This window comes from Microtus pennsylvanicus, chromosome 22 (genome assembly GCF_037038515.1).
Source record: "Microtus pennsylvanicus isolate mMicPen1 chromosome 22, mMicPen1.hap1, whole genome shotgun sequence".
Taxonomy (NCBI): Eukaryota; Metazoa; Chordata; class Mammalia; order Rodentia; family Cricetidae; genus Microtus; species Microtus pennsylvanicus.
This window is the reverse complement of record NC_134600.1, coordinates 10,004,819-10,019,585: the sequence shown is the minus strand read 5'-3', so window position 1 is coordinate 10,019,585 and position 14,767 is coordinate 10,004,819. Positions and strand designations below refer to the sequence as shown.

At 42.7% G+C, this 14,767-nt stretch overlaps 1 protein-coding gene across 11 annotated transcripts in view; it reads left to right on the top strand.

Annotated features, from left to right (window-relative positions):
* The window catches only part of Pms1 (PMS1 homolog 1, mismatch repair system component), a 90,362-nt gene that overhangs the window by 18,572 nt on the left and 57,023 nt on the right, over positions 1-14,767 (top strand). For all 11 annotated transcript variants that reach the window (XR_012908877.1, XR_012908876.1, XR_012908875.1 and 8 more), the window contains 2 exons: positions 6,390-6,572; positions 14,207-14,309. Coding sequence is in view for 8 of the 11 variants with exons in the window: in XM_075956564.1 (XP_075812679.1) it covers positions 6,390-6,572; positions 14,207-14,309 (286 nt within the window). In the remaining 3 variants the exon portion in view is untranslated. The remainder of the gene's footprint in view (positions 1-6,389; positions 6,573-14,206; positions 14,310-14,767) is intronic.

Genomic DNA, 14,767 nt, shown 5'->3' with positions numbered 1-14,767 from the left:
GTCTGTTGCGGGGTTGGTGAAGATCTTCTCCCAGTCAGTAGGTTGCCTTTGTGTCTTAGTGACAGTGTCCTTTGCTTTACAGAAGCTTCTCAGTTTTAGTAGGTCCCATTTATTCAATGTTGCCCTTAATGTCTGTGCTTCTGGGGTTATACCTAAGAAGCGATCGCCTGTGCCCATCTGTTGTAGGGTATTGCCCACTTTCTCTTCTATCAGATTCAGTGTTTTCGGGCTGATATTGAGGTCTTTAATCCATTTGGACTTGAGTTTTGTGCACGGTGATAAATATGGGTCTATTTTCATTCTTCTACAGGTTGACATCCAGTTGTGCCAGCACCATTTGTTGAAGATGCTTTCTTTCTTCCAATGTAAACTTTTAGCTCCTTTATCGAAAATGAGGTGTTCATAGGTTTGTGGGATAAAGTCCGGGTCTTCTATACGATTCCATTGGTCGACTTCTCTGTTTTTATGCCAGTACCACCCTGTTTTCATTACTGTAGCTCTGTAATAGAGTTTGAAGTCAGGGATGGTAATGCCTCCAGAAGATCCTTTATTGTATAGGATTGTTTCGGCTATCCTGGGTTTTTTGTTTTTCCATATAAAGTTGATTATTGTCCTCTCCAGATCTGTGAAGAATTTTGATGGGATCTTGATGGGGATTGCATTGAATCTATAAATTGCCTTTGGTAGAATTGCCATTTTTACTATGTTGATCCTCCCAATCCAAGAGCAAGGGATGTCCATCCATTTTTTGGTATCCTCTTCAATTTCTTTCTTCAATGCCTTAAAGTTCTTGTCAAATAGATCTTTCACTTCCTTGGTTAGATTTACCCCAAGATATTTTATGCTGTTTGTGGCTATCGTGAATGGAGAAGCTTCTCTGATTTCCCTCTCTGCTTCCATATCCTTTGAGTATAGGAGGGCGACTGATTTTTTGGAGTTGATCTTGTATCCTGCCACATTACTAAAGCTGTTTATCAGCTGTAAAAGTTCTTTGGTGGAATTTTGGGGGTCGCTTATGTACACTATCATATCATCTGCGAATAACGAAAGTTTAACTTCTTCATTTCCAATTCGAATCCCCTTGATCCCATTATGCTGTCTTATTGCTATTGCTAGAACTTCCAGCACTATATTGAAGAGGTATGGCGAAAGTGGGCAGCCTTGTCGTGTTCCTGAGTTAAGCGGGATGGCTTTGAGTTTCTCTCCATTTAATTTGATGTTAGCTGTCGGCTTGCTGTATATAGCTTTTATTATATTTAGGTATGACCCTTGTATCCCTAATCTCTCCAAGACTTTTAACATAAATGGATGTTGAATTTTGTCAAATGCTTTTTCAGCATCTAATGAAATGATCATATGGTTTTTTTTCTTTCAGTTTATTTATATGATGGATTACATTGAGAGATTTTCGTATGTTGAACCAGCCCTGCATCTCAGGAATGAAGCCTACTTGATCATAATGGATAATTTTTCGGATGTGTTCTTGGATTCGGTTTGCCAGTATTTTGTTGAGGATTTTTGCGTCGATATTCATGAGTGAGATCGGCCTGTAATTCTCTTTCCTGGTTGAGTCTTTGTGTGGTTTTGGTATCAGAGTAACTGTAGCTTCATAAAAGGAATTTGGTAATGACCCTTCTGTTTCTATATTGTGGAATACATTGAGGAGTATAGGTATTAGGTCTTCTTGGAAGTTCTGGTAGAATTCTGCATTGAAACCATCTGGCCCTGGGCTTTTTTTGGTAGGGAGGTTTTTGATAACAGCTTCTAGTTCTTCGCGACTGACAGGTCTGTTTAGCTTGTTCACCTGGTCCTGATTTAATTTTGGTAAATCGTATTTATCTAAGAAAGTGTCCATTTCTTTTACATTTTCCAGTTTAGTGGCATACAAGCTTTTGTAGTAAGATCTAATGACTCTCTGAATTTCCTCTGTGTTTGTGGTTATGTCCCCCTTTTCATTTCTGATCTTATTAATTTGCAAATTTTCTCTCTGCCGTTTGATTAGTTTGGATAGGGGTTTGTCAATCTTGTTGATTTTTTCCAGGAACCAGCTTCTTGATTCATTGATTCTTTGGATTGTTTTTTGTGTTTCTATTTTGTTGATTTCAGCCCTCAGTTTGATTATTTCCAGTCTTCTACTCCTCCTAGGTGAGTCTGCTTCTTTTTTTTCTAGAGCTTTCAGGTGGGCTGTTAAGTCTCCAATATGTGCTTTTTCTGTTTTCTTTAAGTGGGCACTTAGTGCTATGAACTTTCCTCTTAGGACTGCTTTCATAGTGTCCCATAAGTTCGAGTATGTTGTTTCTTTATTTTCATTGAATTCAAGGAAGACTTTAATTTCTTTCTTTATTTCCTCCTTAATCCAGGTATGGTTCAGTAGTTGACTGTTCAGTTTCCATGAGTTTGTAGGCTTTCTGGGGGTAGCATTGTTGTTGAATTCTAACTTTAATCCATGGTGGTCTGATAAGACACAGGTGGTTAGTAATATTTTTTTGTAGCTGTGTAAGTTAGCTTTGTTACCAAGTATGTGGTCAATTTTCGAGAAGGTTCCATGAGCTGCAGAGAAAAAGGTATATTCTTTCCTATTCTGGTGGAATATTCTATAGATGTCTGTTAAGTCCATTTGCTTCATTACCTCCATTAATTCTCTAATTTCTCTGTTAGGTTTCTGTCTGATTGACCTGTCCATTGGTGAAAGAGGAGTGTTGAAGTCTCCTACTATTAGTGTGTGCGGTTTGATGGCTGCCTTGAATTTTAGCAATGTTTCTTTTACATACGTGGGTGCTTTTATATTAGGGGCATAGATATTCAGGATTGAGATTTCTTCCTGATGAATTTTTCCTGTTATGAGTATAAAATGTCCCTCTCCATCTCTTTTGATTGATTTAAGTTTGAAGTCAACTTTGTTAGAAATTAGTATGGCCACACCTGCTTGTTTCTTAGGTCCATTTGCTTGATAAGCCTTTTCCCAGCCCTTTACTCTGAGTAGGTGCCTGTCTTTGTGGTTGAGGTGTGTTTCTTGTAGACAGCAGAATGTTGGATCCTGTTTTCGTATCCAGTCTCTTAGCCTGTGCCTTTTTATAGGTGAGTTGAGTCCATTGACATTAAGTGATATTAATGACCAGTGGTTGTTAACTCCGGTCACTTTTTAAGTAGTAGGGTTTGTGTGTTTCCCTTCTTTGAGTTGCGCTGGTGAAGGGTCTCTAGATGTCTGAGTTATTGAGGTCTTTGTTGGACTCCTTGGTTAGTGATTTTCCTTCTAGTATTTTCTGTAAGGCTGGATTTGTGGCTACGTATTGCTTAAATTTGTTTTTATCCTGGAAAATTTTGTTTTCTCCATTTATGGTGAATGAAAGCTTGGCTGGATATAGTAGTCTGGGCTTGCATCCATGGTCTCTTAGTTTTTGCAGTACATCTATCCAGGACCTTCTGGCTTTCATGGTTTCCATAGAGAAGTCAGGTGTAAGTCTGATAGGTTTACCTTTATAAGTAAGTTGGCCTTTTTCCTTTGCGGCTCTTAATATTCTTTCTTTATTCTGTATATTTTGTGTTTTGATTATTATATGGCGAGGGGATGTTTTTTTTTTGATCCAGCCTATTTGGGGTTCTGTATGCCTCTTGAACCTTCATAGGTACATCCTTCTTCAGGTTGGGAAAGTTTTCTTCTATAATTTTGTTAAGTATATTTTCTGGACCGTTGAGCTGCACTTCTTCTCCTTCTTCTACTCCAATTATTCTTAGGTTTGGTCTTTTTATTGTGTCCCATATTTCCTGAATGTTTTGTGATGAGAGTTTGTTGGACTTGCTGTTTTCTTTGATCAGTGCGTTTATTTTCTCTATGTTATCCTCAGACTCTGAGATTCTTTCTTCTATCTCTTGTATTCTGCTGGTTATGCTTGTTTCTGTAGTCTCTATTCGTTTACCTAGATTTTCCATGTCCAGCCGGCCCTCTGTTTGTGTTTTCTTCTTTGCCTCCATTTCATTTTTCAAATCATGAACTGTTTCCATTATCTGCTTGATTGTTTTTCCTTGCTTTCCTAGGGTATCATTCACTGATTTACTCAATTCCTCGAACTTTCTGTTATACTTCTCATCCATTTCTATAAGGGCGTTTTTTATATGCTGTTTAAGGGTGTCAATCACTGTCATGAAGTCAGTTTTTTCTCCTTCTTCATGATTAAGGTGTTCATGTCCTCCTGTTGTGAGGTCGCTGGCTTCTGGTGGTTTCGTGTTGTTTTTCAGATTGTTGGGTGAATTCTTGCATTGGCATCTCCCCATCTCTTCCTTCCAATATTCTCCTATGGATCTTCTTTTACAGGATCAGGTCTTCTTGCCAACTGATGTACCTTCCAAGTGATGTCACTCCCCCGTGATGTTTCTCCTGGAGTCCAGTTCCGATCTCCTTGCTGCTTGGTTAGCTTGCAAACAAAGGCCCACCCTGCTTGCTGCAGGCAGGTTATGGAGACAAAGGAGCTACCACCTTCCCCTTTGCACTCACCTTCGGGTTCAGTCCCAGCGCCCAGGCAGGCTGAACAGGGAGGCACTCTGCCACCAGGGAAGGGAGGGATGGAGGGAGACAGGGGGTAGGGGGATCTGGATGTAAGCTGGATGGGATAGGAAGAGAGAGGAGGTACCGGGCAGTGTAGCCCTGTAGGTTGATCAGGAAGTGTAGGCGGGCTGTTCCCGGGTGCAGCAGCACTCACTCACCACAATGATGTCTCACTAGGTGCCCTGATCGAGATTCCGTGCTGCTTGGTTCGCTCGCAGACAAAGGGCCCACCCTGCTTGCTGCAGGCGGGCTATGGGGACAAAGAAGCCCCCGAGCTCCCCTTTACCCTACGCTTGGGGTTAGGACCCAGCGCCCAAGCAGGCAGAGCAGGGAGGCTCTCTGCCACCAGGGAAGGGAGGGGGGAGAGAAACAGAGGGTGGGGGGATCTGGATGTAAGCTGGATGGGATAGGAAGAGAGAGGAGGTACCGGGCAGTGTAGCCCTGTAGGTTGATCAGGAAGTGTAGGCGGGCTGTTCCTGGGTGCCGCGGCACTCACTCACCACAATGATGTCTCACTAGGTGCCCTGATCGAAACTCCGTGCTGCTTGGTTCGCTCGCAGACAAAGGGCCCACCCTGCTTGCTGCAGGCGGGCTATGGGGACAAAGAAGCCCCCGAGCTCCCCTTTACCCTACGCTTGGGGTTAGGACCCAGCGCCCAAGCAGGCAGAGCAGGGAGGCTCTCTGCCACCAGGGAAGGGAGGGGGGAGAGAAACAGAGGGTGGGGGGATCTGGATGTAAGCTGGATGGGATAGGAAGAGAGAGGAGGTACCGGGCAGTGTAGCCCTGTAGGTTGATCAGGAAGTGTAGGCGGGCTGTTCCCGAGTGCCGCAGCACTCACTCACCACAATGATGTCTCACTAGGTGCCCTGATCGAGACTCCGTGCTGCTTGGTTTGCTGGTTCGCTCGCAGACAAAGGGCCCACCCTGCTTGCTGCAGGCGGGCTATGGGGACAAAGAAGCCCCCGAGCTCCCCTTTACCCTACGCTTCTCAGACAATTTTTGATTGACGCCGAAATCTTAGGTATTTCCTGATAATGCTTTGCATGCGTGGTGTGTTTTTAGCAGTACTGACAAGGTGCTGTGTGAGCGTAGGTTACTACAGTGTGATACCCTTGTATGCTGTGGAGCCAGTATAAATCCCAGAAGCTTTTCCTCCTGTAGTTGTTGTCAGTGGTGATGTCCGCAGGGCTTTTCGGAGCAAGGCTGATAACAGTTGGTGACCGTATTCATGGGAAACTTGGTTTCTCTTGTGTGTGCAGAGCTCAGTATCATAGGATTAGCTATGAATGGAGCTTACTTTCCTAATTTTCAAATTTAGAAGAGATTACTAAGTTATATATTTTCTCAACAATTTTCTGTTTGATATTTATAATGGGAAATTTAGAAAATTATAAGGTACTAAATACTTAATTTTTTATGAAAGCAATAAAGGAGAACTTATTAAAAATCAGACTAAATAAGAATGGTTGCTGGATTCTTGGTGAATAGAGCAGGTGAGTTTTTGCTGGTGACAGTGTTTTATTTCATTTGGGGGATGATATATATAAAATCTATGGTAGACTTTTAATTTGCGTTTAAATATAAATTACCACAAATACCTATGCAAGTAAACAAGTTGATAGAACACTCAGGAGATTAGTTTGACCTCCTTGTGTTGTAGTTGAGCTGAGGTCCCTTGCTCAGTGTACTGAACCTAGGCTTTGGCAGAGCTGAAGATGGGAGCTCCTCTTGACTTGGCGTTACCTCTCCCTTAAAGCCGTCAAACAGCCGGACTGCTTCCTGCACTTCTAAATGTGATCGCCGCTGTTTAAGTTTTATCAATTGAAAATATTCCTCACTTTGCCAGGAGAACTACGGGTTTGATAAAATCGAGGTCCGGGACAATGGCGAGGGCATCAAGGCTGTGGACGTCCCTGTGATGGCTGTGAAGTACTACACCTCCAAGATAAACAGTCACGAAGACCTCGAGAACCTGACAACCTACGGTTTCCGCGGTGAAGCCTTGGGGTCGATTTGTAGTGTTGCGGAGGTGAGGAAATTTCTGTCGGCTACTTTTTTTCATTTCATAGTGACCGAGTATTAGAATTAAGAGAAAACCAATTCATTGTTAGAGTAGCTCTAATTTTTTCACTTAAGGTAAAATACACTTAGTAGGAAATTTACCCTTTTTAATAACAGTTCAGTGGTGTTAGGTGCATTCCATTATTGTACATTTATCGGCTATCCATTTCTAGGTCATTTTCATCTTCCCTGGTTACAGCCCAGGACTCATTAAACAAAGCCCCCTGTCCTCCTCCCTCTTCTTCTGTATGTGGCTGCTACCATTTTACTTTGTGTCTCTATCAATTGATGCTACAAGTGCCTCATAAAAGTGGAAACGTTAGGCCTTCTGTGTCTGGCTCACTGTACTTCATATACTTCAGGGTTTGTGTCCGTTACGTTGTACCACGTAAAGGTTTCCTAAGCCAGCATGTTTACATCTGTGGTTCTAGTGCCAGCTAGTCTAGCCTGGGCAGCGTAGTGAACTATGTCCGTGTGTATACACTTTATTTATGCACTCATTTGGATTGGATTCTTGGCCGAATGAACAGTGTTGCTCTGGACACAGGTGTTGAAAGATGTGTAGGTCCTTGCCATCACCGCTTTTGGCGAAGTAGTCTTGGTATGTCCTATGATAATTCTGTCTTTAGTATTCTGAGAAATAGTAACGTGTGCTTTGTGATATTATTGTTCCTTAGAGGAGGCTGTTTAAGAGACCCTTCACTTGGAAAGGTTATATTTCAAAAGGCCCACATTTAACTTTCTAGAGCCTTTATCTACCCTAACCTAAGACTGAGAATCTAAAGGTAGTCTATAATGTATATACTTTCCTGCACTTGCTTGATCAGGAAATCCTTTTAGAAGGCACGACTTTGTTTTTAGGTCTATGGGAAACACTGTGGATTTTGCACTTTGGTAAATATAGGTGATGAAATTGAGTTCGGCAGCTGTGAATTGACTTGTCCTACCTCACAGATACCAAGGGCCAGAGTGGGCCCTGCCACTCTAGTAGTGACTGCTGGGTGGGCTCTTGTGATTTCTTTAAACCCCATGCTTCAGTGCTTGCCCCACACAGTTGTCTGCACTGCTGCTGCTCCTGATTTCCTGGCTAGCGTACCCTCAGTCCTCGTTCCCGTCACCTCAGTTGTTTCTGATTGTAGGATTTGAGTGGCCTCCTTTATTAAATTGTTACTGTATGGAGTTGGGCCTGTTACTGTTGGAAGGTGTCTTGTGCTGGTAAGGGTGACCGTAACTGTGAGGCCATGGCCATATCATACTTGTACTAAGGCTGGAAGGCCCTACTTAGGTCAGAACGGTCAAGTGCCAGAAAGTAATGAAGTAATGGCATCTAAGCTAGTGTTTAGGAAAAGTGGCATTGATTGTGAGCTATTGCTACGCCTTCTCTGCCCATTGGATTATTTTCCAGATTCACTGTAGTCTGTGCATGCAAACATGCGTGCGTGTGCATGTGTGTGTGTGTGCGCGTGCGCGCGTGCATGCTCAAGTGCCCATGCTTAACCAAGGATTTACTTATTTTTTAACTTTAGAGCTCTGTAAAGTGTTGCCCTTAGTAGGCTGGAGAAAGGCTGCAGAGGTGATGAAACCTCAGTGGGAAACTCTGCTGTTAAAACAAAGAAGACCAGGCCCCACTTCCTGGACTGCAGATGCTCAGAGCTCCCCTGAGGTGGAAACCTTAAGTGCACTTCGCACCTCTTCCCAGAACCCAGCGCACAATGTGCTTCTTTCTTTCTGTTACCTGGCACCTGCTTTATGTAGAGTTCACTTGAGACTCCAGGTAGAGTTCGGGAAAGAGCAAATAGAGGGTACACCTGGGAACTGCCTGTCCTTCTGGAGGCTGTACACGGCAACCCACAGCCTTGGAACTAGTACAGAGCGCATATTGTAAAGCGGAATAGGATTTGAGACCTCGGAGCTTCCCAGTACCCGCCCTGTGCTTCGAGCTTTGACCGGCTATTTTAGAGCGTAAATATTTGACCAGTTAGCTGCTGTCCAAACTAGCAGGTAGGATTTAAGCTCTACGTTTCGAGAGTGTTGTCAGGAAACGTGTTTTGGTGTGTCTGTTTTCTGAAGCTCTGCCCGGCCTTGCAGAGGTCACACCAACTTTGTCTGCTAGGTGGCAGCTGTGCACTTAGTCTGCAGAAATGTGACTTCCCACTCCGACTGCGGCTCTGCGCTGCCTGCCAGTTCTGCTTGTCTGCTGCTTGCTGTATTCTTGCTTGTCTTAGATTAGTTAAGTTCACTCAACAACCACATTCATCACTTTGCCTTTTCAAGAACAAATAATTGAAATGATTTTACTCATCAGATTTATCAAAGATTATCAAAGTATTACGGTAATAGAGAAATTTAAATCTTTTGAACCTTTAGAATTTACAGTTTACATGTTGCAATGCTGTGTAAATTTATCTTAAAAACATTAAGACTTCCCCTTTACCAATCTATTATAAACTCACGTACATATATGTGTGTTTTCATTTGTGTGCGCACAGACAGCAGTTAGGTCTTATATATACTCTAGATCACAATAAAGGCATTTTCTACTAGAAGGTTCTATATGTCCATCCTCATTAACAGTCCTCAAAGGTAACCGCTTTCTGACTAGTGTTGGCTCAGGCCGGTTCTGCCTCTCGTTAACTTGATACAGATCAAACTTTTCAGCTTGCATGATTTGGTCATGGAGTCTTTAGACATGTAATGATTAGGTTTGATTGTATGTTGTGCACCTCTGTGCACCGCCCAGATTCCCTGCGTTGGGATGCGTGCTGCCAAGAGTGTTGCTTGCTAATGCGTCTCCCATCTGGGTCTCCTTCACGTCATATTGCCCAGGTCATGCAGAACAAGCAGTCAGCACTCAGGGACTTGATGAAGTCTTGGTGAGGTCCATTCCCAGCTCAGGACAGTGCTCTGCCCTCTCCTGCAGTAAAGTCCTGGTCATTAACCTTTGTCTCAAAGTCTAGTTCATGGCTAAGCTTCTGTGTAGGTCTTCCGTGGATCCATCTCTCCATATTACTGCTGAGGAAAGTTCTTACAGAGTTAAATGCCAAGTTTCCTTACCCCAATTTCAAAGCAGTCTGTAATGACCCCTCATTGTAGTGGAGATGAAACGCTCATGGGTCCTACTGTTATCTTAGCTTGTCGCAATCAGGCATTACTCTGGGGTCGGTGGTACTGATGCAAGCAGGTCTTCACTTCTGGTTCTGCAGAAGCATAGCGCATTGAATTATGTAAGTCCTCAAGGCTTTTGAATGATGATAAATTACTGTTCCTGAATTTCTCATTGCTACTTTTCAGTGTGTTCGTACGAGTTACCAAAATCGGGCGTGTACTGGAGCACAGCCTGTCTTGTTCCACTGACTCTGTACCCCGAGTCTGTGCCTTGTCTCTTAGACCCAGTGAGAGGATACATGGTGTGTGCAGCTACAGGCTTTCCTGCTCCAGACTCCAGCGTAGAAAACAGTGTGCAGTTGTGCTTAAATCGGTGATAAACTCAGTCGCTTATCCCGGTCTCCAGGCTTTCAAGTATGTTTACACTCCTCTTGTTGGGAAATCTTTTCTGAAACTTTGTAGCCATTCATAGGCAAATTCCTCCTAATTTCCACCAAAGGTCTTCATTCTGTAGACAAGTTCATTATTTTTTTGTCTTGTTCTTTCAAGTTGCTAGCCATTGTCCCTGGTCACATTCACATTTGTTGGTCATCCATGCAATATTATTAGAGCATCACAGTGTGCCTGGTATTACTCTGAGCAATCCCGCTCATTAGATGTCATTCTGTAGAGAGATAGCACAGGGATCTGTAGTGGTTTTTGAGCCCCATGCTTGGAGGGGTAGACTCAGAAGCTAGGAGAGCCATAAAGCAGCAGGAAACAGCATCCGCCTTGAGACTGAAGGAAACGAGTAAAACCTGTGTCCTTCGGTACCAGCGCTTCTTGTGCCGGCTGGAGATTGTTGGAACAGTTGGAATGTCCTGCTTCCTAAACGGAGCCTCTTTCCAGGCAATAGAACTGCTTTGAAAAGGGTACAGCCAGTTGTTCCTGTTGCTGGTCTCCCCACATGGAAGTTTCTGGAAATGTGGAAGTCAGAGGACATCCATTAGTGTTTGTCTGTGCATAGCCAGGCAGGTAGACATCTCAGCCTCCAGAAAGAGAAAGACATTATCTTAGCTGCCTGACTCACGTTTCTGTGCTACAACGTCGATTCATCCAAAAGCCAGGCTGCGGCTGCTGGTGTAGCTCTGGTAGCGCACCTGCCAAGCGTGTGGAGGACTCTGGATTCAAGTCTTGAAACCAAAGAAACAAACCAAAAGCCAGCTCCACCTCAGTAGAAAAGAAAAAGAAAAAAATCAGGCTTATCCCCATGGCCTTGAATGAATTTGGGTGAGGAAGACTTTGACTTGCACCGCCAGGATGTTTCCTAAGAAAGTTTGTTTCCGTGTCATCTAAATCCTGGAGGAGACTGTGCTTGCATAGGATTGAGATCCTTTTTTGTAATGTTAGTTTTATAATTGGGCCCACTTTTAATAATAGAGAGGACATATAAGCCTGACAGTCCTCTGAAGAATTCTTAAAGGTGCCATCTTAATTCTGATGTCACTGGGCTCGCCCTCTTCCACAGTTGCTCAGTGTTTCTGGAAAGAATCCCCAGAGGTTGTGGGTGATGTCAGAGACCCTGATTGTAGTGCCGGGCACAGGCTCCTGCTGCACTGCTAATGTCCTGTGACCCTGGCCTGTCCAGCAAGAGGTTTCCTCCGTGGGATATGGGGCCACGTGATGAGATGAACCCTTGAAATATAATTCCTCATGAATTTATAAAACAGGGTTATATATGTTTTCTTCATTGTCTTACAGTATATCACAAACCATCTTCCAAATGAATAAACTTCCATAGTGCCCTGAAAACTGACATTTATGAAATTTTATTCTTGGAAGCCATAGTACGCTTTTATTAAAAGTTTAACATAAATGCTAATATTGTAGCACTAAAATCCTGCTTCCTTTCTTTGAACTTCAGCTTCTTCATCTAGGTTGGTGTGGGTTTACTTTTCACTGATACGTTTAAAGCATGAACAAGTTAGTGTCATAGCAGATCCGTACGCGTGTTTAAACCAAGTCCCGTGTAACCTTACCACGTCTTCTCATCGCCTCCCTGGAGGTGAAAGCGTCATCCTTTTCTCAGGACCATCCTGAAGCCACTAGACGGGTTTGTACTGGAACTCTGAGTCCAGAGCTGCCTTTGCTCAGTGACACCAACATTACATCAGGTGACCGGCTCTTTGGAGAATAGAAATAGGGTTCAGTTTGACCTTGGCATTTTGTAGAAGCAGTTGTTTCCATGAAGAATTATTTTTAAAGGAGTAATTGTGGAATAATAAAACAGAAAACAATTTATACCACTTACTGTTCTCTTTGTTTTTGGTAAACAAAACTAATAATGCACTGGATAATTTAGACCAGGGGTTTGACAGGGAAGGTCAAGGTTAAAGTTCTGCATCATCAACCTATGGAATGGAAGTAGAACAGCTGGAATACACAGACACATACGTCTTTGTCTTAGGTAACATTCTTTGTTTCCATTTTTTGAATAATTATCATGCAAATAGCAGCTTGAGCGAATAATCCTAGTAAAAGTTGGATGGACATTTCAGAACTAATATTCTCCGCTAGTTCTCCAGACTAACAAAGATCTTTATTTCTCTATCTCTCATCTGCTTATCTAGTGTCTATCTATATCAATATATCCCTATATAGCTCACATAATATATATGTATATACCCATATACCTACACACACACACACAGAGATGGAGTAGGGTCTGGTGGGGGGTGGTGATGGTGGCGGCGGCGATATACTGGTACCTACACATGGTGCCCGTGTGTTCCACAGAGCATATGGCACCAGTAAATCTACTGAGGACAGATGGTAGAACCATCAAATACAGACTCTAACTGGACCCAGAGGAGCCCAAGCAGTGCAGCTGGATTATTGTAGGTTCTCTTGTGCTGAGTCAAGGAGAGCCAGGAGAGATGACTCCTTATCACAGGGCTGCTCTGTCCCAGGCCATCTTGCTTCCCCTGACCATATCCCCTGACCATATCCCCGCTCTTCACTTCTTCTTTTTGTCTGTTTTTCATTTTATTTTCCATCAAGGCTGTGTTTCCTGCCAGGTAGATAATAGGATGTGGGATGTAGGGAGTTCAGAAAAGTACAGGATTCTTAAATTTCTGTTTTCACAGATGACATCATAAGGAGGTATTTTCATATTCTCCTATGCTCATATGCTTAATGCTGACTTTTAATTAATGAAAAATTTACCCTTAAACATTGAATTTTCAACTTGAGTTTAAGAAAAATATCCTTAAATACTTATATGTTTTGAGTTTTAGTATTTGAAACTATAAACTTGAAATTCAGAAATGTTTTGTATAAAATACATAAGGGAAGGAAATTATTACTAAACAATTTCTCATTTGTCCATAAATTTTATGGGAATTACTAAAAAGCAGATACCCTTGGTACAATTGAAGTGTTTTCTTTTACGTTTGTGTATTATATAAAACAAATGACCATTTGCAGTATAATGGTTTGTGTTTTAATTAAATGCTCAAATATTAGTTTAGTTGCAATGTAAAAAAAAAAATCACATGCTGCCTTCACTTGTGATGGTTCACGCGTTTAATCCCAGCACTTGGGAGACAGTAGCCAGCCTGGTCTACAGAGCGAGTTCCAAGGCCAACTGGGCAACACAAAGAAACCCTGTCTTCAGAAAACAAACAGACAAACCCCAGCCTACTGTGTTGTTTCAAAGAGTATCTCCAAAAGTTACTACCAGAGAAGTTTTCACGGTAATTTATCAAGCCAGGGATTGGAGCCCCATTTTAATATTTAAGATCATATGCTGTTCTTCCAGAAACCCTGAGTTCAGTCCTAGCACCCTCCTGGAGGTTCACAGTCTCCTGTAGCTTCATCTCCAAGGGACCTGAAGCCTCTGGCCTCGTAAGGAACGTACACATGTATACATAATCACACACCTGCACACATGTGTACATATACATCTGCACACATGTACATAATCACAAATTGCATGTGTACACCTGCACACGCCTGTGCATAATCACACACACACACCCCTGCACATGTGTGTGCACAATCACACTCACACACATACTCAGTTAAAATAATTAAATCTTTGAAAAAGAATTACTAAGTAATAGCATCTTCAATATTAATATGTGATAATATTTTTGTTTGTTTTCCTCATTTCTTCTGAGACAGGGTTTCTCCTCTGTATCCCACCCTAGTCTGGAACTCACAGCAATTCTCCTGCCTTAGACCTCAAGTGCTAGAGTTGTAGGCATTGCTTTCCTTGCCAGCTTTGTGACAGTTCTCCTCGTTGCCGCAGGTAAACGATCACTTCGGTGGGTTGCAGTGATAGATTCTTGTGATCCCAGGACTCAAAAGGAGGCGTGAAAATTCGGAGTTCGAGACTAGTCTAAACGACATAACAAGACTCTTATCTCAAATAAGGAAAAAAGATAAAGGCGGGAGAGAGTGGTCACTGTATTAGTTTGAAATAAAAGTCCTTTTGGTTTGGTTTGTTGTTTCCAGGTGGTCGTCACAACAAGGACAGCTGCTGATGACTTTAGCACCCAATATGTTTTAGATGGCAGTGGCCACATACTTTCTCAGAAACCCTCACATCTTGGTCAAGGTAAGTGAGTGCTTTGGAGCATATTTTCCTGTCTATCATTATTATTATTATTACTATCATCATCATCATCATCATTATTATTATTTAAAGAGTTTTGTCTTGAATTTAGACAGTGTTTGGGGTTGGTCTTGATGAAATGTGGCCATCCTTCAAGGGAGCAGAGCCATCCTAAAGAGGAACGAGTTAAGGCTGGGTGCCTGGGTGACTTGCTGTGACAGCAGCTGTTGAGCTGTGTCCTGGTGTTGGATCACCCCTGTCACCTCTGCAGACGCAGGACAGGAGTCTGCTGAGGTACCTAGAGTCTCGTTGACTTGTACTATGATTGAATAAGTTGACAGCATATGTAGGTATGGAAAACTTCATACATAGGCCTGCGGTAGTCAATCGTGTGATTGCTGTCAGCTCCCAGTTACCAACCTTCCAGCGCAGTCCTGCCTGACACCCGTCCACTTCTTCAC